Raw genomic sequence first — 24,513 nt, 5'->3', positions numbered from 1 at the left:
CCTGGCTGGCTACACCGCCATGTTGCTGCTACACTGAGAGGTTGCGTGAGTACTTGACATTGGAACGATACCGAGTGCAGGATACAGGCACGGGACTGTGTTAAAACAGACTACAAAGTTAACTCTTCTTCTCACAACTGGATAAAACTTCATGTGCACCAACGCTTCAAATGGGCCCCAACGGTTAGGGAAAATTATCCAAGCACTTGGGTTAGACTTTTTCTGGTATCATTATCATCTGTGTGAACTGTGAAAAATACTGTGGTACAAGTGTGGGTACATTTACTGTGTTTTGAGTGTACAAAAGCACCAGGTTGATATTTCTATGCATTTGGGTTATTGAAATCACACTTTGAACAGTTAAAAGGTGTGAATACAGTAAGTGAATGGTTTATTAAAAAGATAACCATAATTTGATTTAGTTTAAAATTAAGCTAAAAACCCCATTCATAGGTTTACTATTTTCATTTAAAAGATTGTATTGAGCTCAAATTAAAAACATTTCATTTCATTGATGTGAGGTAACTGAAAGAGTTAATAACACTCTTCTGATTAAAACTTAGATATATCCGGCGATTAAAAATTATTGGTTGGTTGAAATAAACTAGAAACTGTTCTATTGATTTAAAATGGGTAAAAAGAAAGCATTTTGAAGCTTCAGGTACTACTGTGTTGATTAAAGGGTACAAGTGTTTTGTTTATTATTTTCTATTGGCTGAAGCATTTCTAAAGTTAAAGGTATAATACCAAAACAATCTAAAAGGGTTTAAATAAAATAAATATTTGTGTCTTACCTTTACATATTGTGGTTTAACATTCTTTTAAGAGTAATTTGTATTTCTGAGGGCTTACATAATCTTTGCTAACACCTAGCATAGTAAGTTTTCAGTGGAGGCACCGCGCTAGTTATTTTCCTTTTTCCCACTCTAATGATAAAGTCCCTTGTTTAAATAAGAACCACAGCAAATTCACCATCTTTAGCTGAGAACCTTTTATTTTATTGGGTGTGACCACAGTGTAGTTTATAAACACTAAGGGAAAAAGGGGTTACAATAGTGTAGTGTCTGAATAAAGAAAAGGGTGAACAGGAACAATATGGACCAGATGTGTGGAAGAAACTTCAGTCTGTCTTTACATTTACAGCTATTAGGTCATTAAGGGCACCAGCAATACAGTATAGTGTGAACTCTGTTGAAATGTCATTGGACTGGGGGGGGGGACGATCGCATGCGTCACAGTCCTTGAAACAATACTGTGTGGATACATTGTGTGTTTGCAGGGAAGATATATGTATCCTGCACACATGGAAGCTTAATGTTAAATAACCAATTATAGTGGCAAGCAAATGCATGTTTATTGTGCATAAATGATTATACATCACAAGATTGTCAACATCAAAAAAGTAATGGTAGAAAATATATTGTCACACTTTTGTACAATAATGTTTACTGTGTAATATTATTAAGTCAACTGTTGAAGCTTGCTGAGACATTTTTCCACTTCTTTTTTTTTTGACGCAGTGAATATCCAAAGTCTATATAGTGCTGAAAATAAAATTGAAACTACCACATCCATTGATATAAAAATACTCACTTGATTGAGGAAACAAGTGTCAACTCAGAGCTCAGACCAGTTCCACTAAATTAATCATTTAGTCATTAGAAAAAAATAACATAAGAACATAAGTAATTATAATTTCTTATACACAGTGGTAAAACAAATAAGCTGCAGACAGTGATATCAACAAAAGTGCACTGAATATGTGCAAACTGCAGAACCACAGTAAAAAAAACAATACATGTCAACAAGAATAAAGACATAGAAATCAAATATGAAGAATGAATTTGCCAGGGACCCACAAATACAAAAGTGCATACAAAGTAACAAGTAGCACTGACTGCCCACACTGAAATGAAAACACCAGCATACACAGAGTTACGATGTACACTGGCCTTCTGTACACAGACCGCCCACACACGCACACACTCACACACACACAAGCAGAGGCAGAGTGGTATTTGAGAAATGTAAGTGACACACATTAATAAACATCCAAACATCTAAAATCCTCCCACAAGTCATTTTGACTCCCACTCTGACACAAGCCCCGTAAATCTGTAAATTCTGTTAGAGCTCCATTGCTATGTAGTTAATCATGTGGAGAAAAAAGAATAAAGAAAGAAAAGAGTAACAACCTGCACAAACTTAAAGGGATAGTTCACCCAAAATTAAAATTTCACTCATTATCTACTCACCCTCAAGTCGACTAAGGGCTGGGAGAAGTTTCAGAGTTATCCATGGCTTCTCTGAGTTACAGGGGGGCTCGGCGCAGCACTACATGTCCATATAACGGTTGCAAATGGATACCACTTTTCTTCGTAACAAAAAGACACACCAAAAAACATCCAAATACCTCCATAGTGCTCGTCTGTAATGTCCGTCCAAATTGGACGGACCAGGAAGAGGAGCTTCCGCTACAAACAAACTTGAATTTTTTTCGGGACAATTTCACATTTCGGGGCTTCAGTACAAGACGGACATTACATACGAGCAGCATGGAGGTATTTGGATGTTTTTTGGTGTGTCTTTTTGTTACGAAGACAGTTGGTATCCATTTGCAACCGTTATATGGACATGTAGTGCTGCGCCGAGCCCCCCTGTAACTCAGAGAAGCCATGGATAACTCTGAAACTTCTCCCAGCCCTTAGTCGACATGAGGGTGAGTAGATAATGAGTGAAATTTTAATTTTGAGTGAACTATCCCTTTAACCTTTGTCTTGTGTTAGCTTTCTACTGCCATCTATGATGTTTGAGTCAGTTTTGACCCGTGTTTTAAATCAGCTGTAAAATACACTAAAAACATTTTTTTTTCATCCAATTTGCCTTTCTTCTCTTGGTTACATTGTTCGGCTTTCTATTCATGAAAATATTGGTTTTAATATTTTTTGGTGTGGGCCCCTGGGCCTTTTTTGTCAGTATACGCCTTGGCTTCGACTGAACCTTTCTCTTGTCAGCTTTCTGCTACCATCTCTTGTGTTAGGGTCAGTTTTGACCTGAGTCTTAAATCAGCTGTAAAACACAAATAAATAAATAATAAAACAATTATTTATCATCCCATTTGTTTCTCTTCTCTTGGTTATATTGTTAGGTTTCTCAAAATTGACCCTAACAACACAAACGTCATAATTTTACCCAGAGCATTTTAGAATTTTGCGGTAAAAAACATTTTTTGTTTTATTTTGTTTAAATTAAGGTTCCTGACAAAGTCAAAAAGGCTTAAAGCTATTAACAAATTTATGTGGTACTTGTATGCATTTAAAACCTGAAAACAGGTCACTGGTGACCCGTCCCGAACACCAGAGAACCAGAAAAACAAATAGCCTGATCAGATAGACTATGATATTGCAGTTTCAGGAAGCTAGTCTGACCAGGTTGTGACATCTGGTTTTGTTTGTACCCCACATGTCCAATAAAATGACCTCATACAAAAGATTTGTCTTGTTGCTTCACCTCCCCTGCTGCCCCTGTGTTTGGGGTGTCCTTCGTTGTGCCTCCGAAAACAGGCAATGCTCTTCCACCCGGGGCAGAAGAACCAACATGTAGCAGGGAGCCGCCCACCAGGAGCAGCAGGCTGGACCCCCAGCCGAGGTACAACGCCGGCCCCAGCTCTCTCTTTAGAGGTGCTGCAATGTTTGGATCATAGAAGTCTCTGATGGTGGCATGGGCCGTCCAACAGAGGGGTATCAAGAAGCCAAGGCCAGCCACAAGGAAGAGCACCCCCGCTATCCTCCCCAGACGAGCCTTGGGGGCCTGGCCGTCACCCAGGCAGTGGGTGCACTTGGCCCCCGCCACCCCGAGCATGAGCGCCAGAAGGCAGAGGAGCAGGGAGAGGACAGTGAGGCCCCGGGCGGCTTGAGTAGGCATGGGCAGGGCCAAGGTGGAGTCATACGTCTTGCACTGGATCTGGCCCGTGGACTGAGACAGGCAGTTCATCCACAGTCCTTCCCACATCACCTGAGCAATCACCAGCTCCCCGCCGACGAATGCAGACACACGCCACAGAGGAGCTGCGCACACCAGTGCCCCGAACACCCAGCCCAACATAGCCAAAAGCAAGCCCATCAGCTGAAGACCTGTTGATGCCATGATGACTGAAGAAACTTTACGACGCCCTCAACATTAACAAAAAGGTTCCTCAGAAAAAAATCCAGATTTCGTCTTGTCTTACTCACAGGGAGGTTGTTGAGAGTCCAGGATCTGAGCAAATGAAGGTCAAGTCAGTGATTCGGTGTAAATGTAGCATCACTCATGGCAAATTTACTTTAAATATATTTCCAATCAATTCAGAAAAAAAAAGAAAAATCTTAGAGTAATAGTACTAAAAGAGAAAAAGTCAATAAAAAAAAAAAATTAAGTTCTAAAAGATACAACTGTGCAATATTACAGTAAAACTATATAAAACTTACCATGCAGATGTTCACAGACGACGTGTTTGCGATGCTTTACATGTATGTGCTTCCTTGGTGGTGTGGTCGTGTGATGTGAGTAGCTGGTGTCCTCTTTTTCTTATGACTGACCAGCTTGTCCCTCTGAATCTCATACACAGGGATGTAGGAGGGCAGCAGTGTGTAATGCTGCATATTAAATACATGCACACACACACACACACAGAGCAAGTTATGAAAAAATTGCAGCACAAGGACACTTTGTTTCATAAATTGCTGCCACCATGGAGTTGGTTCAACTAGAGTGGGGCAATGGATGACAGACAGGAGGGGTGGGTGAAAACTAAAAGACCTGAAGCACAACCTGTTACACTGTACAGAACAATAGAAATCACCATAACAGATGTAAATATTAGCTTTTTTATTGAAAACCATCTACAAAGGAGGTACTGCTTCAGTTCCTCTTCTATGGACTCATCGACAGTATACGGTAAATAAATAGTTGTTCAGTAGTCTGCCACTAGATGGGATTAGAGGGCCAGGCGCCAGTTCCACGTTGTTCTGTAGCTCACTGGCATGAGGCATGCTGGGAATTAGGATGCCTGATGCGTCTGAGGCTGGCAGTGAGAGTTTGAATCAAAATACTTTTGTCTTTGACTGCTGAAATGTAAACGGACAAGTGACAGGTTTCTGCATGGCATCCTGTCACACAATTGGTTTAACTTGAATGAACAAGCTCTCATCTTTGAATAAAAACACCAAAACAATAAAGCTTTTTCAGGTCAACAAGTTTGACATTTGATCCCATATTTGTTTAACACTAAGCACTTCTTAGTGTCAACCACATCAATTTAACAAATATGTTAGTATGAGAATATTGTGTTTCTTTACTTGATCTTTTGTTTCGGTTGACCAAAAGAATCAGTGTTGTGATGTCATATCTTATTTTAGAGTGTGTTAAAGCTGGGATCAGGTGGTCACTTGATTAAGCATGTGAGTGGTCTCTCCAACTAAGCCATTTCAATAGTGTTTTCTAAACCCATGTCAACAGTTTTCTCAAAGTACAAGTTTAATTACCCAGGAAACTGCCGTGGTGAGGAGAGGAGGGAAAGTTAGTTTCATTTCCTTGGAAATCACTTTGGCAAAGAGAGGGAGGAGTAAAAAGCACACATAAGTGCAGAGGGACTGTGATCTGGAAGGTGCAGAGAAGCAAAAGCAAAAAGCAGATTGTGTGTTTCTGATTCTGGTTTGTCCAGTAAGTTTCCTGGCATTTTTCTACATCAAGATGGATATAAAAGGAACCGAAGGTGAGTGCCTTTACTTCCATGTGGGTTTTTCTAACTCCATTTGTGAGCTGACCAACAACCCAAGAGCTCAAACTAACAGTTTCCGTCTGTCCACAGACCTCTACTGTCCAGCCGTCAGCAACCTAAGGATTGTGCTGGTGGGGAAGACTGGATCAGGAAAGAGTGCGACAGGAAACACCATCCTGCACCAAAAAAAGTTTGAGACAAAGGACCTCTCGATGTCATCTGTGACACCTTGCTGCAGAAAAGAAACGGGACACTTTGATCAACGGACTGTGAGCGTCATCGACACACCGGGGATCTTTGACACATCGATGACAGAGCCCGACTTTAAAAGTGAGATCGAGAACTGTATCGGTCTGTCTCTGCCAGGACCTCATATATTCCTGCTAGTGATCAGACTGGATGTACGGTTCACAGAGGAGGAGAGCAATACTGTCAAATGGATCAACGAGCACTTTGGTGAGGAAGCCTCCAAGTATACTATGGTGGTTTTCACCAGGGGTGATGCGCTCAGAGGAAGGCCGGTTGAGAACCTTTTAGCTGAGAGTCCTGCACTCAGGAAGGTCATCAGTGAGTGTAGAGCTGGGTACACCGTGTTTGACAACACATGCATGGAGAATCGCACTCAGGTGGCTGATCTCTTTGAGAACATCGACAAGATAGTGCGAATGCACGGGGGTCATTACACCAGCAGCATATACGAAGAAGTACAGAAAAGGAGGAAGTGGAATGACCGGTTGAACAAGTGTGGAGACGCTTTGATTGCTACAAGTAATTATTTGTTGGTGGGAGGAGCAGCAGTGGCAGCTGCTCCTGTAGCCGGTGTGGCTGTGGCAGCAGAGGAAATAGCAGCCGTTTCACTACTACGCTCAGTTGTCATGTTTGCAGGTGCAGGGGCTGCCAAGTTCATCGGGGGGTGGATGAAACCAAAGACAAATAACAATTAAATCATTTCCAGCTGTGTCCCTTTGACCAGATGTCTAACATCATTGCTTTGGACCAAGTGATATTTGACTTTTATTTTCAAGAGCATTCAAGTGTATTCATTTTTATTAGTTATGACACACATGCTTTGAATGATAAATGTACCTATCATGACATATCTTTTAAATGTTGATGCTTGAACCTAAATAAGAGTTTGTATCAAAAGCACTAATGTTTTTCTTTTCTTAATCATTTGTAAGATTTAAATAAAACAGTAAATATAGGCGTTTGCTGTCAAAATCCCTGTTATATAAGTTCCCACAAACACTGCTTGGGGCTACATACTGTTGCTCATTATAGATTTACTTAAGTGCATATCCAGAGGATTTGTAGCTACTTTACTTGAGTATTAGATTTCATTGGTACTTATTACTTTTACTTGAATACATTTCCAAGACAATTAGGTTTTTGGTTTCAAAGACTTAATTCTCAGAAACAAGAGTTAAAAGGTCCTTAAATTCATTTAGAAAAAAATATAGTAATTCATTGATGTGAAAAATAAGAAATTTACTCTTACTCTTACTTTTACTTGAAGTAAATTTAAAAGCATGTACTTTTGGATACTTAAGTACCTTTAAAAACAAGTACTTTTTTACTCTTACTCGAGTAACATGTCGACTGAGCTACTTTTACTTGTAACGGAGTAAATTTTGACCAGTAGTATTTGTACTCTTACTCAAGTACTGGGGTCGAGTACTCTGTCCATCTCTGCCTGGCTGAATTCATAAGCCAGCACTGACAGAAAAACTGCAGACACTCCTATGTGGAGTAGGATACCAGTTATTGATTAACTGACTGTTTTTTTCTTTTTAACTGAACCATGAACCATGTCTGACCTTGTAACAATGTGGGCCAGAGTAAGCTGACAAATAGGTCAACTGATAAGTCAAGCTGATATCAAGAACTAAAATCACCTAAATCTACTCAGCGTCCTTGAGACAAAGTGAATGTTTGTGACGAATTAAATGGGATTCACTTACAGGGATATTCCGGCGTAAATTTAACCCATGGTGAGAAATTAAGTCTCTGCTAGCCAAAGTAACCACTAGCTTCTCTAGTTGTAGTTGTTGCACGGTCTATTTCTCCACTCGCAAACCGCGATCAAAAAACCACTCATAGCCAGAAATAATGCTCAGAACAGCACCAAACGTCATCAACAATATAAACGTCCAGGTACTGACAAAACACGTCCGAGTCCGACTGGCAGCACAAACATCTGGTTTCAGCGGCCACTGGCAGGTAGTGACCATACATGACCACTTGAACCCCCAGGTCCAGCACATAGACTCCACCGGCATCTCTTCCTCTTTCACTTTTCTCCTCCACTTCCTTCAGCTCATCTTCGGTAAACTCGGTCTCATCGAAATGAAACCAGTCATCATTGTTCTCAAACTGCATAAATTCAGCCTTTCTGTGATGTCTGCTTGTTACTACCATGGTTACAGGTTGTCCGCTGGCGTGGAAGTGATTACAGAGTGAAGTAGAAACCCGCACCTCAAGGATGAAAATGTATGATTGTTACTCCATGCAATGCAGTCAAAGTTCCTATGTATCTTGTCTATCACTTTATAAAAGTTATTATCGAGTGTTCACAGGGAAATGAACAGAATTGGGCATTTCTAACTTTTGATATATGCGGGGGAAAATCACATAAACAAGCGCGAGATTAGACGTGACGTCACACGCGAGATCAAGACGACACAGCTGAATTTATGCAGTTTGAGAACAACGTTGACTGGTTTCATTTGGATGGGCGCCCCTATCAGTTTGAGACTGAATTTACTGAAGAAGAGCTGAAGGAAATGGAGGAGAAAAGTGAAAGAGGGAGAGCTGCCGGTGTCCTGGGCCAGGGGGTTGCGAATGGTCATGTGTGGTCACTGCCTGCCAGTGGCCGCTGAAACTGAATGTTTGTGCTGCCTGTCGGACTTGGACGTGTTTTGTCAGTACCTGGACGCTATGCTGGACGTGAAAAGTTGCTGCATAATGTATTACTGGAGGTGAGTGGGTGAGTTGTTTTCGTCTCTTTTCAATAGAAACCAGGCTAAGCTAACAGATGTTTGATGCCTCGTATTATGTGCTGGGACACTGTTTGTACTGTTGATGACGTTTGGTGCCGTTCTGAGCATCATTTGTGGCTTTGAGTGGCTTTCCGTGGTTTGCGCGTGGAGAAATAGACTGCGCTGTTTGTTATGGTGCAGTCATTGCTAAAGTTGCTACGACTAGAGAGGCTAGCGGTTAGCAGACTTCATCTCTCGAGGGGGGGTATAACTCGGTGTCACGGTGCATTGGACCAGGGGTCCTTGAGCCCAGGTGAACATTTGTAGGCTTTTTTTTTTGTTTTCATTAGCCAAAATCGAATTTAATCGTTGAGTCGAAGTGAAGGTTTTTGCCAAATCTAAAGAAGCTCTGTCAAGGCATGACTGACATGTCTGTTTTGTTTATTTTGCACAAAGTAGGCCTAGGTCATACAATTACCATTAAACAAAACATTGGACAAATAAAACCAGACATGCATGGAAGTAAAAAAAAACAAAAAACCTCAAGAGTCTTGACAAGAGGACTTACCTTATAAGGCATAAAAATGGACATTGTCATTACAAGACAATGTAATGACATGAATAACACACACACATACACACAAACACACACAGACGTTAAGCTATTACAAACCTAAACGTATTATTAAGCAATTGATAGATTAAGATATGTTTTCGCAGAAATGACACTTGGGAGAGTCTAATAAAGTGGGGAGGAAGTGAATTCCATATCTTGGAACCTTATTCCAAACATATGGACAGATGAACATATGTAGATGGACTGAAAGACCCCTACTGTAGGAGGAGCTATAGACGCACTTTTGCTGATGTTGTGTGTGGACAGGTATATGTCCGTTTTTGCCAGCACAAGGCAGTTATAAAACTGAAAATCTTGGTCACCTTTATCATTCATCTGAAATTCAGGGACACGGATCAGTCTGGGGCAATACATTTCGAATACAGTGTAGTTGGACATCTGACAGCTGTGTGAAATTGATTAAAAAGAGTATAATATGGGATCTTTAATATTTAATCTTACAGAGCGGGTCACTGATCTAGTTGTTTGCCTTGTTTTCTATTTACATTTTGTAAACATTCATTTTGGGAAAATAAGGCATTTGGCTTCAGAGTGTAGTTGGTATGTGCTGGCAGTGATGTGAGGAGTTCAACTGTTTCCTCCTTCCTGCTTGAATGCGACCTGTCAGCGGATGCTTACCATTGTCTCCCATTTCCTCCAGGGAAGTGAGATCATAATATGACTAATAATATAGTGATGCAAACAGCACATCATGGTCTAAATAAGAAGCAGTGACTCATCTGTATGAATATTTTATTTTAGAAATAATCGCATAAGTTACGAAAGTGAAAACTGTGCAAAAATGTATTTACAGAATTTGTGAGATCTACAGAACAACATATTGTATCATTATGCTCTTGAGGGCTGATACTGTTTCTCATAAGCCAAAAAAAAAAAAATCTGTAACTCATGATGTGGGTTTAATAATCTCCAAACAATAAATGAGTGAAAAGAGAAAAACAAGTATTGTGTTTCATACCGTTTGTTTACTGGCAGCATTAAATTCACATATTTCTGTCACTGTTAAGTCAAAACTTTGTTACAATCTAACATCATAGTAACAATGTGTGTACTAATACAGTATTGGGAACACCTCTGCTGCAAAAAAAGTTATACAGGAAAAGATGTTTTAGTTTTGCATCTTGTGCCCTTCCATATGCAAATGGCAGCTATCCCGCCCAACAGTCCCAGGACGAGCACGGGAGCTCCGAGAGCCAGAGCCACTGTGGGGTTAGCTCCCACTGCTATAACCACACCAGCAAACACCAACACCAGAGCAGCGGCCGAAGCCACGCGTATATTCTTCTTTCTGACCTTTTTCTCCTTCTCTTTCTCCTTCTCCTTCTTCTCCCTCTCTGCATCCCACATTTTCCTCTCCTCCTCTTTCTTCTCTTCCTCCTCTTGTTTCTTCCTCTCCTCCTCCTCTCTCAGCTTCCTCTGGGCCTTTTCATACATCTCGTTGGTGTAGTGTTTACCCCCGTTATCCTGTACCATTTCCTTGATCATGGTGATTAGCTCGGAGACCTGCACGCGGTCATCTGCGTCATTGTTGTTGAAGGCGTGGTATCTGCGACCAAATGTTATCGAGAGTCTCCGTAGCTCCTTGCATTCCTTCAGAGCGTTGTCGGCTTTAGCCTGATCCTTGCACGTAAACAGCATGATAGTGTACATGGAGGCATCGTCTCCAAAATTATCCTGGATCCACTTCACAGCATTTCTTTCCTCCTCTGTGAACCTTACTCCGAGCCGGATCACCAGGAGGAAGGCGTGAGGGCCGGGCACCGACATCTTGACACATTCCTCTATTCTGCTTTTTAACTCTTCCTCGGAGATGCCCGTATCAAACAGACCTGGAGTGTCAATCACCTGGACCAAAGTCCCGTCCACCTCCCCGCTCCCTGTCTCACAGTGTTTGGTCACCGATACAGGGCTCGGGTCCTCTTTGAAGGCAGCTCTACCAAGTATGGTGTTTCCTGTTGCACTCTTCCCTGAGCCAGTCTTGCCCACCAGGACTATCCTTAAGCCCCCAGACAAATCCAGAGCTGCAACAACAGGAGCAACATTTAAAACTTGGCAATGTATTTTTCGAAATATAACATCTATGTATTTATATTTGACTACCACGTGCATCACTTGAGTGTTAGTTAGAGCAGTTTAGCAGGATACTCTGACCATCTGTGAAAACATTTATTACCAATAGCTCTCTTTACCATTGTGTTCCTGTAGGTGTCTAGTAACAGCTCTCAATTTATTTATTTCCAAATCCATTGGGAAAATTCTGGAGAGCCAATCAAAGTTAAAAAAAAAGGAAAAAAAAGACAATTCTAATTTAAGCTTGTGAGATGTCTAACTAGGGGTTTTAAGGGGTGCTGAGTCTATTTCAACCATTAGTTTTGAGTAAAAATGTTTCCCTGACCATAAATTATTGGTATATTTGAGTTATAGTGTATGGCAAAGGGTATAGTAAAAGTCAATTGTTGAACAGATTCTAGCCTATTCTAAATCTAAAGATTCCATTCTAAAAATAAATAAAATTAAAATAAAAAAGAAGAAAGAAAATATACAAAATACTTCAGAAGAGTACAAACAACAAAACACAAATAATGGGAACATACCGCACACTAGACTGGGTTATGAGGATCTTTAGTTTATTTCAGAGCAACGTGTTACGCTTGTGGCTTCTGCAGGCTCATGCTGAGACCAGGAAGTCAGGGGATTTTTAAAGGAAATGGTACTCATGTGCCAAAATCTCCCTTTCGAATAGAATTGAGTTACTGACCAATAGTAGCACTATGGAGCTGTGTGTCTATGTGTCCCAGTTTTGTTTGTATTATTGACATATGAGGACATGCATGCAAAATATTCTACTAACTGGCCTTTGGTGGCAGTATAATGAACCAGGAAATTATTAGGCCTACTATGTGCCAAGAAAGGCAATGAAATCATGTGGCAAATTAACAAACATCATATCATGTTGGTTGAATTTGATTAGAAATGATTGAGTTTGTTCGCACAAGCTCCTGACTTGTAATTTGATGTCAGAATTTGTCAGACACTTTCAACATCTCCTGGCTGGTGAAAAGAGCTACAGACAAATCAACAAACTATACTGTAGAATGACTGTGAATGCTCCACAGCTGACCAGTATTGTCACTTGTATACGGTAAACAATGACTTAACAATGACTGGTAATGAGTTAGAAATACAAATGTAAAATTTCAATTCAATTTCAGGGCAATTTGTTTTGTACTGCAAACTTTTAAAACATGAAATTTTACATTTCTAATTGTTGTTTTTTTTATAAGTATGTGCCAGGTTGGACTCTGTGGGCTGACTGGGAACATATTACTGTAATACACATGTGTACTGGACACTTTGTCAAGAAGAGCAAACCGGGACCAGAATCTGTCTATAAGCCATTGATCATTTATCACCACAGGCTCCTAGATGAATACATTTATTAATGACTTAGTGACATTAGTAACCACACTCCTCTTATTATAAGTCCAAACTAATAGTTGTAATGATTGCATAATTAAATGCCTACAGTACTTGTTCACTTGAAATGCAGTAAAATATGTTAATGGATTTCTCCAGTCACTGATGAGTCAAATAAGCCACATATTAAAGTGCAGCTTCTAAGACAAAGCTCATAATACCAGAGAAGAATAAACCCCAAATAGATTTTTTTTTTTCACAGTCTGGCAAAGTTGTAACGTCTCTAGTATTAATAAACCATGTAAATCTTGATAAAGTCCTAAGTGTATTTTCTAAAGCCCTGATAGAAAGTTCTATGAAGTTAGACAAGACAATGAATGAGCATACCGTCAAAGTTATTGAGACCACACCCATCCGACCGAGGTAGAGTTCTCTGCTTCTTTTCTCGCAGTGGTATTGCTGTAATATGAAATTATGCCATTGAGACACAAAAGAAAACAGATATTAGTCGCTAATATTGTTATCAAGGTCATTTTTTCTGTTCCCTTCGTGTGTTCTTTCTAACACATGTTACATCCTACAAAAAAAATATCAAAGAATCATTTCTGTTTGTTTTTTCAACATTAGATCGTCTTACCTTCAGCCATCACTTATGATCCACCTTTTCCAGTCCCCAGATGGAAAAATTCACTGAGCCCAGAGCAGATTTGTGAACTTAGACAAGTGGCTTGACTTTCACGTTAGTTTTCTGGGAAGCTTCTGGAGCCTGGCCTATGTGCAGGGGGCTTCCTATTTCCTTGTATTGTCTTTAGTTCACTTGTGAAATGTGCATCCCCACGGGGACTGTCCAAAGCTCTCTAAATATGCCATACAGGTCTGTGTGTGGATGGAATGTTTAAAAAAAAAAGTTCAATCACAAAATGAGAAAAACATTCAGGCTCTTTGGATGACAAACATAGATTATCTATCTTACTAATAAAATCTATTTGTTTAAAAGAGAGAAAAGAAGAAAACTTCTACCCTGCATCACATCCTTCCATTGTTGATGTCTCCTCCCATTAAAACAAAAACATCCATTTATTTCAACTCCATCTACACCCTGGAAGTAACGGCCAACCCAAGATGTTCTGACCTAACTCATACTAATGCAGTTATATTTTTCTTTGTAAAACAGATGTATGGTCAATATTTAGTCTTGTGATGTTATAGTTTGTTTAACAAATGAGGAGATTATTATTTATTGTTCTTGGCACATCCAATTTAAATAAAATGAAATAATGGATACAAAGAATATCATAAATGAATGCTAGAATAAAACTGAGCTTTAGACTTTTACAATTGAGAGTATATTGTATTGATCATAAATTCCGTATTTTTCTGTGGAACCTCACTTAATTTTCAATTTTGTTTTTTTTTGTGTGCAAATGTTTAGTAGGCTACAATAAAAAGGAACAACCCATCTCAGAGCAGCTTTATAGAATGTACACTTTATGAAAAAAGGAGAGAGTCATTGACATAATTTCTGCAGTAACAACTTTATTTGCAATTGATGCGGAAGAAGAAAAATCTGCATTATAGCTGCCATTCACCACTGTGTAAAAATGCAATTTACAAACAGAAAAAGCCACAGAAAAAAAAAAAAAAATGAAAACTGCTGATCTGCCTGGTCCTTTGCATTGGGCGACATGTTCTCATCCACATCATCTCTTCATGTCCTGGTACTAGTTTTCCTCTCCATAATTTTTCTCTTTTTTTTTTTTGTTTGTCTCCCTGGCCAAAGAGGTCATGTGACTGAAAGAACCTCAACACCTGAGTGCATTTCCTAGTTGAGAATCAGCTGTGATTGATCTATTTGCATAACTTCAATCAGATGTTTTTCAATGGCAATGAAAAGACAAATATAGGACATACATTTATTTTCCCTATCTACAATGTGAACTGCTGTTCACTTCAACTTTAGCCTCCAGGTTAGGTTTAGAATAAAAGGTATCTATTAAAAAAAAACAGAAAAAAAACAGTGTCCAACACCATTGTTTTGATCTTGGTTGGGCTTGTAAAAACAAGTGAGTTAATTGATTATATAGCCCATAATGCTGTGCTTACTGTATGAGTTTTGGAAATGCGACAAAAGAACTGAGAAAAGGTTCATAGCAATTTTTTTTTAAGAAAAAAAAAAAAAGAAGAGCTGTTCTGTATCAGACTTTGCTATTGTTCACTGATTTATCACAGGTCCAGTGTTCAAGTAAACATACCGATTGTGCAATCAAAACCTTCAGTGAGGCCAAGTGCTACACCAGCTGCACTGAGAACATATGAGGAGAAAAGAGCTCCTCCGCCTGTAAGACCCAGGGCAACCAAACCAACCTTTTTACACCATCTAATCCTTTCTTCCTCTTTCCTGGTCCTTTCTTCCTCTTTCCTGGTCCTTTCTGCCTCTTCCCTGATCCTTTCTGCCTCTTCCCTGATCCTCTCTTCCCATTCCTTTCTTTTTCGCTCCTCCTCCTCCTGCCTCCTTCTCCTCTCCTCTTCCTGTTTCCTCTGGTACATCTCATTAGTGTAGTGACTTCCTCCATTGAATTCAACCATTTTTTCTATCTTACCTATGAGTTCTCTGACCTGCGATCTGTCTGCTCTCTGGTCATTGATCAGTGAGTGGTATCTTCCTCCACACTTAGTTATCAGTTTTTGGAGATCTTTACTCTCTGCTATGTACTCTTGAACAGATTTACTCTCCAACGAGTCAGCATGTGTAAACAGGACCATGATATATGTGTCTGCATCTGAGCCGAAATTATCCTGGATCCACTTCACAGCTGCCCTCTCCTCCTCTGTGAATCTTACATTCAGCCTGATCACTAAAAGAAAAGCATGGGGTCCAGGAACTGACTTATCAACACATGCCTCAAGATCTGTCTTCACTTCTGCTGGTGTTTTCTTTGTGTCAAACAGCCCTGGGGAGTCGATGACAACAATGGTTCCATCACCATCTTTGACCGCCTCTCTCTGACAGTCTTGAGTCACAGACTCAGGTGACGTTTCTTCTTTAAAGGCGCTGCGCCCCAGGATAGTGTTTCCAGAAGAACTCTTTCCTGATCCAGTTTTTCCAACCAGGACGATCCTCAGCTCTTCCAGATGTTTGGAACCTATGAAAATAAACAAAACACAGGTGTCAAAATGTACAAAAGTCCATTTCAAGAAGTGTGTTTGTGTTGTTAATGAAAAAATTACACATGATTAAAAATGAATTACACATGAAAAAAAATACTGGATGTGTGGATGGAGGCAAAATGTAACTCCGTATTCTCATACACTGGTTGGCACATTTAACTTACAGTAGATCTACTCACACTACAAATTCACCACAGTTAGAGAATTTGAATAGGCTTTATGCACAGCTCCACTACTTCCTGAACTTAAACAAGCTCCTTTACTTCCTTTATTTGGCTTACACTATTGGACAAACTGGTTAATCCAGGTGTGTCTGACTTAAGTGTCTTGTTTAAGTTCAGGACGTAGTGGCACTGTGCATAAAGCCTACAGTATTAGACTTGGCAAAGCTAACATTAAGGAAAAGGTCTTTAATTTGTGCCATGATCCAATAAAGTTATTCTAATTGTGGTCTTTGATAAAGACAGACCACGCACTTGAAAATAAAGGTAATTATGAACCCCACCCTCGCCCTGTGTCAGCTGGGACTGGCCCTATCCCATACATAAAACTGCATAGGCACAGTAAGTGGTATGGCTAATGTATAGGGTTGGATAGACAACTGTGTTTTTTTTTACATTTAAGATAACCTCTCACTATGTATTGTCAGATAAAAGCTCATAGATTCTTCCCTCATTGATCTTGTTTCCTTTATTCTATCACATACCTTTGTGGCAGTCTGCTGTGAACAGCACAACCAGGATGCAAACCAGGATCTTGCTTCCACTCATCTCTTTTACTGGGACATCACAAAAACAAGCAAGAATTTAAATAGAAAATCTAGCAAAGCAGACGGCAAACATAGAAAACATTCAGCATGAGGAAATGAGAGAAATAATGGTGATTAAAGTGCAGGCAAAGTCATGTTCATGTTTTTCGTACATCAAACTAAAACTGTATGATAAATCAGTGCCGTTCTTTTATAGCACATAAAAACAACTCAGCTCAGTTAACTTCCATGTTCTGCAAAACTTAAACCAATCACATGACAATAATGGCAAGCAGGCTGGTTCAGAAAGAGCTTTTGCACACCTTGCATGCATAGTTACATTGTCTATTTATTCATTTTTATACATATTCCTTTTAATTTACTTTAGAAAATGAAAAAGAAAATCACTGAATGCAAACACGGAGGTGTAAGAGGAAGTCATATAAACTGGGAATAAATGCAAAATCTACTTCCCATTTTTATAACATAATATGTTGACCTACCTGTGTGTGTGTTTATGTCTCTTCAGTTGTGTGTTATGCCAGCAGGTGCACAGGTTCTTTTATAGCACAGCGAACAGTAGCTGCAGACCCATGTGCCAGCTCTGTTAACTTTCATTTCTCAGGAAGACAAAACTGAAACCAGTGGTTTTCCCCTGGAGCCTGGAGCCGCCCTCTGGTGGCAGCTAGAATTTCAGGTTGTGTGTGTATGCTGTAACAACAAAACAACACAACCACTGAAAAAACAAAAACTCATAGCTACTGAAGCAATTGCAGGCCTTTGTTACCGGTCACACACCTCAATGATTTGTGAAATTGGTTTTGAGGCATTTGACCTAAAAAATAATAATAAGAAGAAGAAGAAATATTGTCAGCATGTTCAGTTGAGCAGATTTTTTCCACCATGAACAACACCAGATGTCACTAAAGTTCCATATCTTACAAAATAGCAGCATTACTACCAGGGTTCCCATGCGCCCTGGAAAACCTGGAAAACCTGGAAAATAGTGACCAATTACCCAGTCATGGAAAACACATGGAAATTGGGAAAAATCGTAAAATGTCCTGGAAAATTATTAATCACATGGTGACATCAGCTACCGGAGGTCTGTCCGGTTCCTGCCGCCAGTAGCCAGCTGGCAGCCCAGCCCATCTCCGTCCCGGGTGGTCAGTGGGCGGTCGGCCTCCCTCCTGGTCTCCAGTCCCATAAGCGGTGGCGTCCTCCAGTGCTGCCTCCAGAGACGACTCGCAAGTGGTGTCGCCCTTCTGCCCGGACTTCAAGCCAACCCCCAGGCTCTCGGTGCTCTTTTGCCCGGCCTCCGGGCCTCCCCCCAGAATCCCTACACCCCTCGGCTCGGCCCCCAAGGCACCCTCCAGAGATCCTGTGCCTGTGTGCTCGGCCTCCGGGTCGTCCTCCTGAGTCTCCGAGCTCTCTGCTTGGTCCCTCAGGCCATCCGCCTGAGGTCCCCTGCTCGGCCCGTCATGTCCCCTTGGCCTCTTGCCCCTGGTTCCCTCCTCATGGCCCCCTCCACCCGCCCTGGTTGGGGTTTGATGGCCTGTTGGGACGTCTGGGATCCGTCCCTTGGGGGGGGGGGTTCTGTCATGGCTCGGTTTTTTGTTATTGGACTCTTAGTTTCTGTGTTTCCCTGTTAGTTTAGTTACTGTTTTTTATTTTGAAGTTCCATGGCATGTTGTGTCATGGTCTGTGTCTTCGTCCTAGTTTCCTGTTTTATTTTGAAGTCCTCTTGTCTTCCTGTGTGCTCCTTGCCCTTCCTACCTAATGTGTCTCACCTGTGTTAACTGCACCAGCTGTGTCTCCCTTTGTCTTCGTCGGTTCATTGTGTTTGGTCCACGTCCTCGTCCATGGTGTGTTTCCTTCATGTACCTCAGATTCCTGTGTCACGCCACGATAAATAAAGCCTTAAGGCGTTCTTTGAGAAGTCTGCATTTGGGTCCTGCTTCCCTGAAAACCTGACAGCTTTAGACTTTTACAATTGAGAGTAGGCTATACTGTATTGATCATAAATTCCGTATTTTTCTACGGAACCTCACTTAATTTTCAATTTTGTTTTTTTTTGTGTGCAAATGTTTAGTAGGCTACAATAAAAAGGAACAACCCATCTCAGAGCAGCTTTATAGAATGTACACTTTATGAAAAAAGGAAAGAGTCATTGACATGATTTCTGCAGTAACAACTTTATTTGCAACTGAAGCGGAAGAAGAAAAATCTGCATTATAGCTGCCAATAACAATGTGAACTGCTGTTCACTTCAACTTTAGCCTCCAGGTGAGGTTTAGAATAAAAAGCATATTTAAAAAAAAAAAAAAAAAACAGTGTCCAACAAGTCCATTGATTTGATCTCGGTTGAGCTTGTAAAAATAAGTGAGTTCATTAATTATATAGCCCATAATGCTGTGCTTACTGTGTGAGTTTTGGAAATGTGACAAATGAACTGAAAAAAGGTTAGTAGCAAATTTTTTTTAAGAAAAGAAAAAAAAGAAGAGCTGTTCTGTATCAGACTTTACTATTGTTCACTGATTTATCACAGGTCCAGAGTTCAAGTAAACATACTCATTGTGCAACAAAAAAATCAAATTACCTTATTTTCAATTATTTTATTTATTTTTTGTTCATATGTTGTCTTTGCAAAGTTTTATTTGTTACGTCTGTCCATTTCTCTATTATGTTTTATTTCTTTTAACATGTCCGAAATAAACTTAAACTAAACAATTAAAACCTTCAGTGAGGCCAAGTGCTACACCAGCTGCACCGAGAACATATGAGGAGAAAAGAGCTCCTCCGCCTGTAAGACCCAGGGCAACCAAACCAACCGTTTTACACCAATTTTTTTCCCTGATCCTATCATTCCATTCCTTTCTTCTTCGCGCCTTCTCCTCCTGCCTCCTTCTCCTCTCCTCTTCCCTAATCCTTTCTTCCTCTTCCTCTTCCCTGATCCTCTCTTCCTCTTCCTTTCTTCTTCGCTCCTCCTCCTCCTCCTCCTGCCTCCTTCTCTCCTCTTCCTGTTTCCTCTGGTACATCTCATTAGTGTAGTGACTTCCTCCATTGAATTCAACCATTTTTTCTATCTTACCTATGAGTTCTCTGACCTGCGATCTGTCTGCTCTCTGGTCATTGATCAGTGAGTGGTATCTTCCTCCACACGTATTTATCAGTTTTTGGAGATCTTTACTCTCTGCTATGTACTCTTGAACAGATTTACTCCTCCCCAACAAGTCAGCATGTGTAAACAGGACCATGATATATGTGTCTGCATCTGAGCCGAAATTATCCTGGATCAACTTCACAGCTGCCCTCTCCTCCACTGTAAATCTTGCCTTCAGACTGACCACTAAAAGAAAAGCATGGGGTCCAGGAACTGACTGATTAACACATGCCTCAAGATCTGCCTTCACTTCTGCTGGTGTTTTCTTCGTGTCAAACAGCCCTGGGGAGTCAATGACAACAATGGTTCCATCAGAACTCTTTCCTGATCCAGTTTTTCCAACCAGGACGATCCTCAGCTCTTCCAGATGTTTGGAACCTATGAAAATAAACAAAACACAGGTGTCAAAATGTACAAAAGTCCATTTCAAGAAGTGTGTTTGTGTTGCTAATGAAAAATTACACATGATTAAAAATGAATTACACATGAAAAAAATACTGGATGTGTGGATGGAGGCAAAATGTAACTCTGTATTCTCATTCACTGGTTGGCACATTTAACTTACAGTAGATCTACTCACACTACAAATTCACCACAGTTAGAGAATTTGAATAGGCTTTATGCACAGCTCCACTACTTCCTGAACTTAAACAAGCTCCTTTACTTCCTTTATTTAGCTTACACTATTGGACAAACTGGTTAATCCAGGTGTGTCTGACCTGTTTAAGTTCAGGAAGTAGTGGAACTGTGCATAAAGCCTATTAGACTTGGCAAAGCTAACATTAAGGAAAAGGTCTTTAATTTGTGCCATGATCCAATAAAGTTATTCTAATTGTGGTCTTTGATAAAGACAGACCACGCACTTGAAAATAAAGGTAATTATGAACCCCACCCTCGCCCTGTGTCAGCTGGGACTGGTCCTACCCCATAAAACTGCATAGGTACAGTAAGTGGTATGGCTAATCTATAGGGTTGGATAGACAAGTGTGTTTTTTACATTTAAGATAACATCTCACTATGTATTATCTTCCCTCATTGATCTTGTTTCCTTTATTCTATCACATACCTTTGTGGCAGTCAGCTGTGAACAGCACAACCAGGATGCAAACCAGGATCTTGCTTCCACTCATCTCTTTTACTGGGACATCACAAAAACAAGCAAGAATTTAAATAGAAAATCTAGCAAAGCAGACAGCAAACATAGAAAACATTCAGCATGAGGAAATGAGAAATAATGGTGGTTAAAGTGCAGGCAGGTTTTTCGTACATCAAACTAAAACTATGATAAATCAGTGCCGTTCTTTTATAGCACATAAAAACAACTCAGCTCAGTTAACTTCCATGTTCTGCAAAACTTAAACCAATCACATGACAATAATAGCAAGCAGGCTGGTTCAGAAAGAGCTTTTGCACACCTCGCACGCATGTTTAGTTACATTGTCTATTTATTCATTTTTATACATATTCGTTTTAATTTACTAAAATGAGAAAGAAAATCACTGAATGCAAACATGGAAGTGTAAGAGGAAGTCATATAAACTGGTAATAAAAGCATAGCCAAAATCTACTTCCCATTTTGATAACATAATATGTTGACCTACCTGTGTGTCTCTTCAGTTGTGTGATATGCCAGCAGGTGCACAGGTTCTTTTATAGCACAGCGAACAGTAGCTGCAGAGTGCAGACTAACGTGTCAGCTCTGTTAACTTTCATTTCTCAGGAAGACAAAACTGAAACCAGTGGTTTTCCCCTGGAGCCTGGAGCCGCCCTCTGGTGGCAGCTAGAATTTCAGGTTGTGTGTGAATGCTGTAACAACAAAACAACACAACCACTGAAAAAACAAAAACTCAAAGATGTAGCTACTGAAGCAATTGCAGGCCTTTGTTACCGGTCACACACCTCAATGATTTGTGAAATTGGTTTTGAGGCATTTGACCTAAAAAATAATAATAATAATAAGAAGAAGAAATATTGTCAGCATGTCCAGCTGAGCAGATTTTTTCCACCATGAACAACACCAGATGTCACTAAAGTTCCATATCTTACAAAATAGCAGCATTACTACAAGGGTTCCCATGCGCCCTGGAAAACCTGGAAAACCTGGAAAATTGTGACCAATTACCCAGTCATAAACACATGGAAATTGAGAAAAAGGGTAAAGTGTCCTGGAAAATTATTTATCATATGGTCACATCAGCTACCAGAGCTCTATTTGACTTCTTCAGACCCCACTAAGGATTTATTTTCCAAAGATGTGCCCACAGAGAAAAGAGAGCTGTTTTAGGTGTGGTTAAAAACAAAAACAACATGTTCTTGCGTTGTTCTATGATAAATTTGTCTTTCTGAGCACGTACTGTAAGATATTATTTCATAGATAAGTTAGAGCCATAGGTTGTAAACTTCTGGGGGTGTGAGAAATGAAATAAATATAGAAACAAACTGGTTGAATGTTCAAAAGAAAGTACAACTGTCGAACTACAACTTCTCCAAAGCATGAATGGGACGGGGCGATGTGTAAGGCCTAATAGCATGTCTGTCACACTGTAGCAGCTGAAAATGTCCTGGAAAATGATTACAAGAAAAGAGTGGGAACCCTGACTATTTTATTTTATTTTATTTATTTATGTTAAAAAAAATTAATTTATCTATTTAAGGAGGACAATGCACATTAATGAACATAATAAAATGTAAAAGTGCCAGTGTTAGCCAACGGCTAGTTTCCGACTGTAGTCCTCCTGGCAAGGTGTTAAAAGCCATTACTGTAAAATAAACACAAGGACATAACAGAATTCATAAAACAGGAAAAAAACACATGTATCCAACAGAAACCAACAGACAAAAAAACTACAAAGAGAGACAATTAAAGCAGAAGTAAGCGATATTTTTGTGTTAATATAAGTCTTAAATAGTTATATCTTCCGACAGCAATCACTTACATAGAGTGTTTGGACCGAAACACGGGTCTGTCAGTCACTCTGCTCTGCTCTGAGCCGAGGAGAAAACTTTTCTTGTATCCTACAATTTGTATCCAATGAGGAGAGAGAACGGCATGAAGGGCTGTGTGTGCAGCCAAGGGATGCGCCTGAATGTGGTGACGTAGGGACGAGGACCAATAGATCCATGACGAGGGCGGGGGCTGCTAACTCCGTCGGCTGACAAGACGGTGGGTTCAAGGCAACCCGTAACTCGTGTTTTTCCGACCTGTGAAGTCGTACCAGTTCGATCTGGTACGAGTTCACGAGTCAGAAGTTACGAGTGGCCGTTATAGTGACTTTCACAGGCAACAGGTCGGAGAAACGCGAGTTGCGGGTTGCCTGGAACGCTACAAAGTCGTAAGTCGTGACTTGAACCTGTAACTTACGGTTTCAAAAGCCTGCCTGGAACGCAGCATTAGCCAAAACGACCGGATCGCTTACTTCTGCTTTAACATGACGCTACTGTGAAAAAACAAAAAAACAAAAAAAGACTATTTATGGATGGATAAAGTGGTTGAAGATGCAACAATGCAAGACTAGGACAGGGTTTCGTGATGGAGTTGTGCTAGCCTCGTAAACCAGCCGCTCCCGGAAATGCAATTCAAATTCATTTCATTTCTGAGGGAGAGTCTGGCCTCATCCCCGTTGTAAGCGTTTGGACTGAAACCCTCAGAAGGCCGAGCCAATCAGCGTCGCCGCTGTGATTGACACAGCATGTTGGCCAATCAGGAACCGACTGGTGCAACGCCCCGTCACTACACCAACTTGCTGATTGACTAGGCAAGGCAAGGCAAGGCATCTTTATTTATATAGCGCATTTCATACCAAGGCAACTCAATGTGCTTTACATAAAGACAAAACATTTAAAAAAAATAAGCATAAGACAGAATAAAAACAAACAAAACACTGAAAACAGAGTTAAAAGCAAGAATGGGGCTGAATGGGGGCTGAATGGGGTTGTCTGTCAACACTACTACCAAAGATATTAAACCATCTTTGCTACTACTCCCGCCCAGCTCCCGCCCAGCTCCCGCCCACCCCAAACGCTTAGAGGGGGGATGAGGCCAGACTCTCCCGAGAAATGAAATGAAATGCATTTCCGCGAGAGGCTGGTTTACGAGGCTAGAGTTGTGCTAGGATGGGTTGAGAACACAACAAAACCAAAATATAGTACAGTGTGTGATAAAGTGCTACAGTGCGCAATAAAAAATTGTCAGGGATGGATAGATGAAATGGGGGTGTAGCAATGCAAGAACCAGGGCAGGGTTTTTTGTTGGAGTTGTGCTAAGATGGAATAAGAAACACAAACACAAACAACAACATACAATGTAATAAAGTGCTACAGTGCTCAAGTAAAAGGTCGCAGTGCTTAAGAGAGTTGTTGGGGTTTGAGTCGGCTGTTGGAGGTGAGTAGATGGAAAGGAGTGCAACAATGCAGAGACCTGAGACACGATTTCATTTGGAGTTGAACTGAGGTGAAATAAGCATGGGGGACATGTGAGGTAGTACATAAAGTGCTGCAGTGCTCCTTATGGTTTACAAGTCTGTGGGGGATCAAGTGCAGCGGCATGGGGAGCTGTGTGCTCAAATTAAAAATGATTACAGGTCAGGTTGGATTTGAGCCAGTCTTTTAACTGCTTTTTGAAGATGAGGAAAGTCGACTACATGC

The 24,513-nt window shown here is 40.5% G+C and overlaps 5 protein-coding genes across 6 annotated transcripts; 1 reads left to right on the top strand and 4 right to left on the bottom strand.

Annotated features, from left to right (window-relative positions):
* Positions 1-2,911: 2,911 nt before the first annotated feature.
* cldn31 (claudin 31) lies at positions 2,912-4,566 on the bottom strand. Of its 2 annotated transcripts, none has more exons than XM_085776294.1 (2): positions 4,467-4,566; positions 2,912-4,257 (listed from the first exon to the last, which is right to left on the bottom strand). In XM_085776294.1, exon 2 carries the CDS (start codon positions 4,144-4,146, stop codon positions 3,481-3,483), a length of 666 nt encoding a protein of 221 aa, XP_085632420.1. In that variant the 5' UTR covers positions 4,147-4,257; positions 4,467-4,566; the 3' UTR covers positions 2,912-3,480. The 2 variants fall into 2 exon arrangements, with proteins under 2 accessions (XP_085632420.1, XP_085633310.1); XM_085777184.1 differs by lacking the exon at positions 4,467-4,566 and having other exon boundaries at positions 2,912-4,151; positions 4,185-4,291.
* A 993-nt stretch (positions 4,567-5,559) lies between these two features.
* On the top strand, positions 5,560-6,927 carry LOC146991044 (GTPase IMAP family member 9-like). Its single transcript, XM_085778285.1, has 2 exons — positions 5,560-5,752; positions 5,849-6,927. The coding sequence occupies exons 1-2, from the start codon at positions 5,731-5,733 to the stop codon at positions 6,700-6,702; spliced, it is 876 nt and encodes a 291-aa protein (XP_085634411.1). The 5' UTR covers positions 5,560-5,730; the 3' UTR covers positions 6,703-6,927.
* Positions 6,928-9,525: 2,598 nt separating this feature from the next.
* On the bottom strand, positions 9,526-13,756 carry LOC146991043 (GTPase IMAP family member 4-like). Its single transcript, XM_085775108.1, has 3 exons — positions 13,428-13,756; positions 13,178-13,249; positions 9,526-11,394 (listed from the first exon to the last, which is right to left on the bottom strand). Exons 1-3 carry the CDS (start codon positions 13,435-13,437, stop codon positions 10,463-10,465), a joined length of 1,014 nt encoding a protein of 337 aa, XP_085631234.1. The 5' UTR covers positions 13,438-13,756; the 3' UTR covers positions 9,526-10,462.
* Positions 13,757-14,426: 670 nt separating this feature from the next.
* Positions 14,427-21,486, bottom strand: LOC146991041 (GTPase IMAP family member 9-like). The gene is made up of 3 exons (XM_085773789.1): positions 21,471-21,486; positions 20,936-21,007; positions 14,427-15,933 (listed from the first exon to the last, which is right to left on the bottom strand). The coding sequence occupies exons 2-3, from the start codon at positions 20,997-20,999 to the stop codon at positions 15,029-15,031; spliced, it is 969 nt and encodes a 322-aa protein (XP_085629915.1). The 5' UTR covers positions 21,000-21,007; positions 21,471-21,486; the 3' UTR covers positions 14,427-15,028.
* On the bottom strand, positions 19,003-20,335 carry LOC146991042 (GTPase IMAP family member 9-like). Its single transcript, XM_085775456.1, has 2 exons — positions 20,332-20,335; positions 19,003-20,247 (listed from the first exon to the last, which is right to left on the bottom strand). The coding sequence occupies exons 1-2, from the start codon at positions 20,333-20,335 to the stop codon at positions 19,424-19,426; spliced, it is 828 nt and encodes a 275-aa protein (XP_085631582.1). The 3' UTR covers positions 19,003-19,423.
* Positions 21,487-24,513: the final 3,027 nt, after the last annotated feature.

This window comes from Trachurus japonicus, chromosome 1 (genome assembly GCF_045865225.1).
Source record: "Trachurus japonicus isolate A0001 chromosome 1, Traja_1.0".
NCBI classification, from domain to species: domain Eukaryota; kingdom Metazoa; phylum Chordata; class Actinopteri; order Carangiformes; family Carangidae; genus Trachurus; species Trachurus japonicus.
This window is presented reverse-complemented; position numbering and strand designations above follow the sequence as displayed.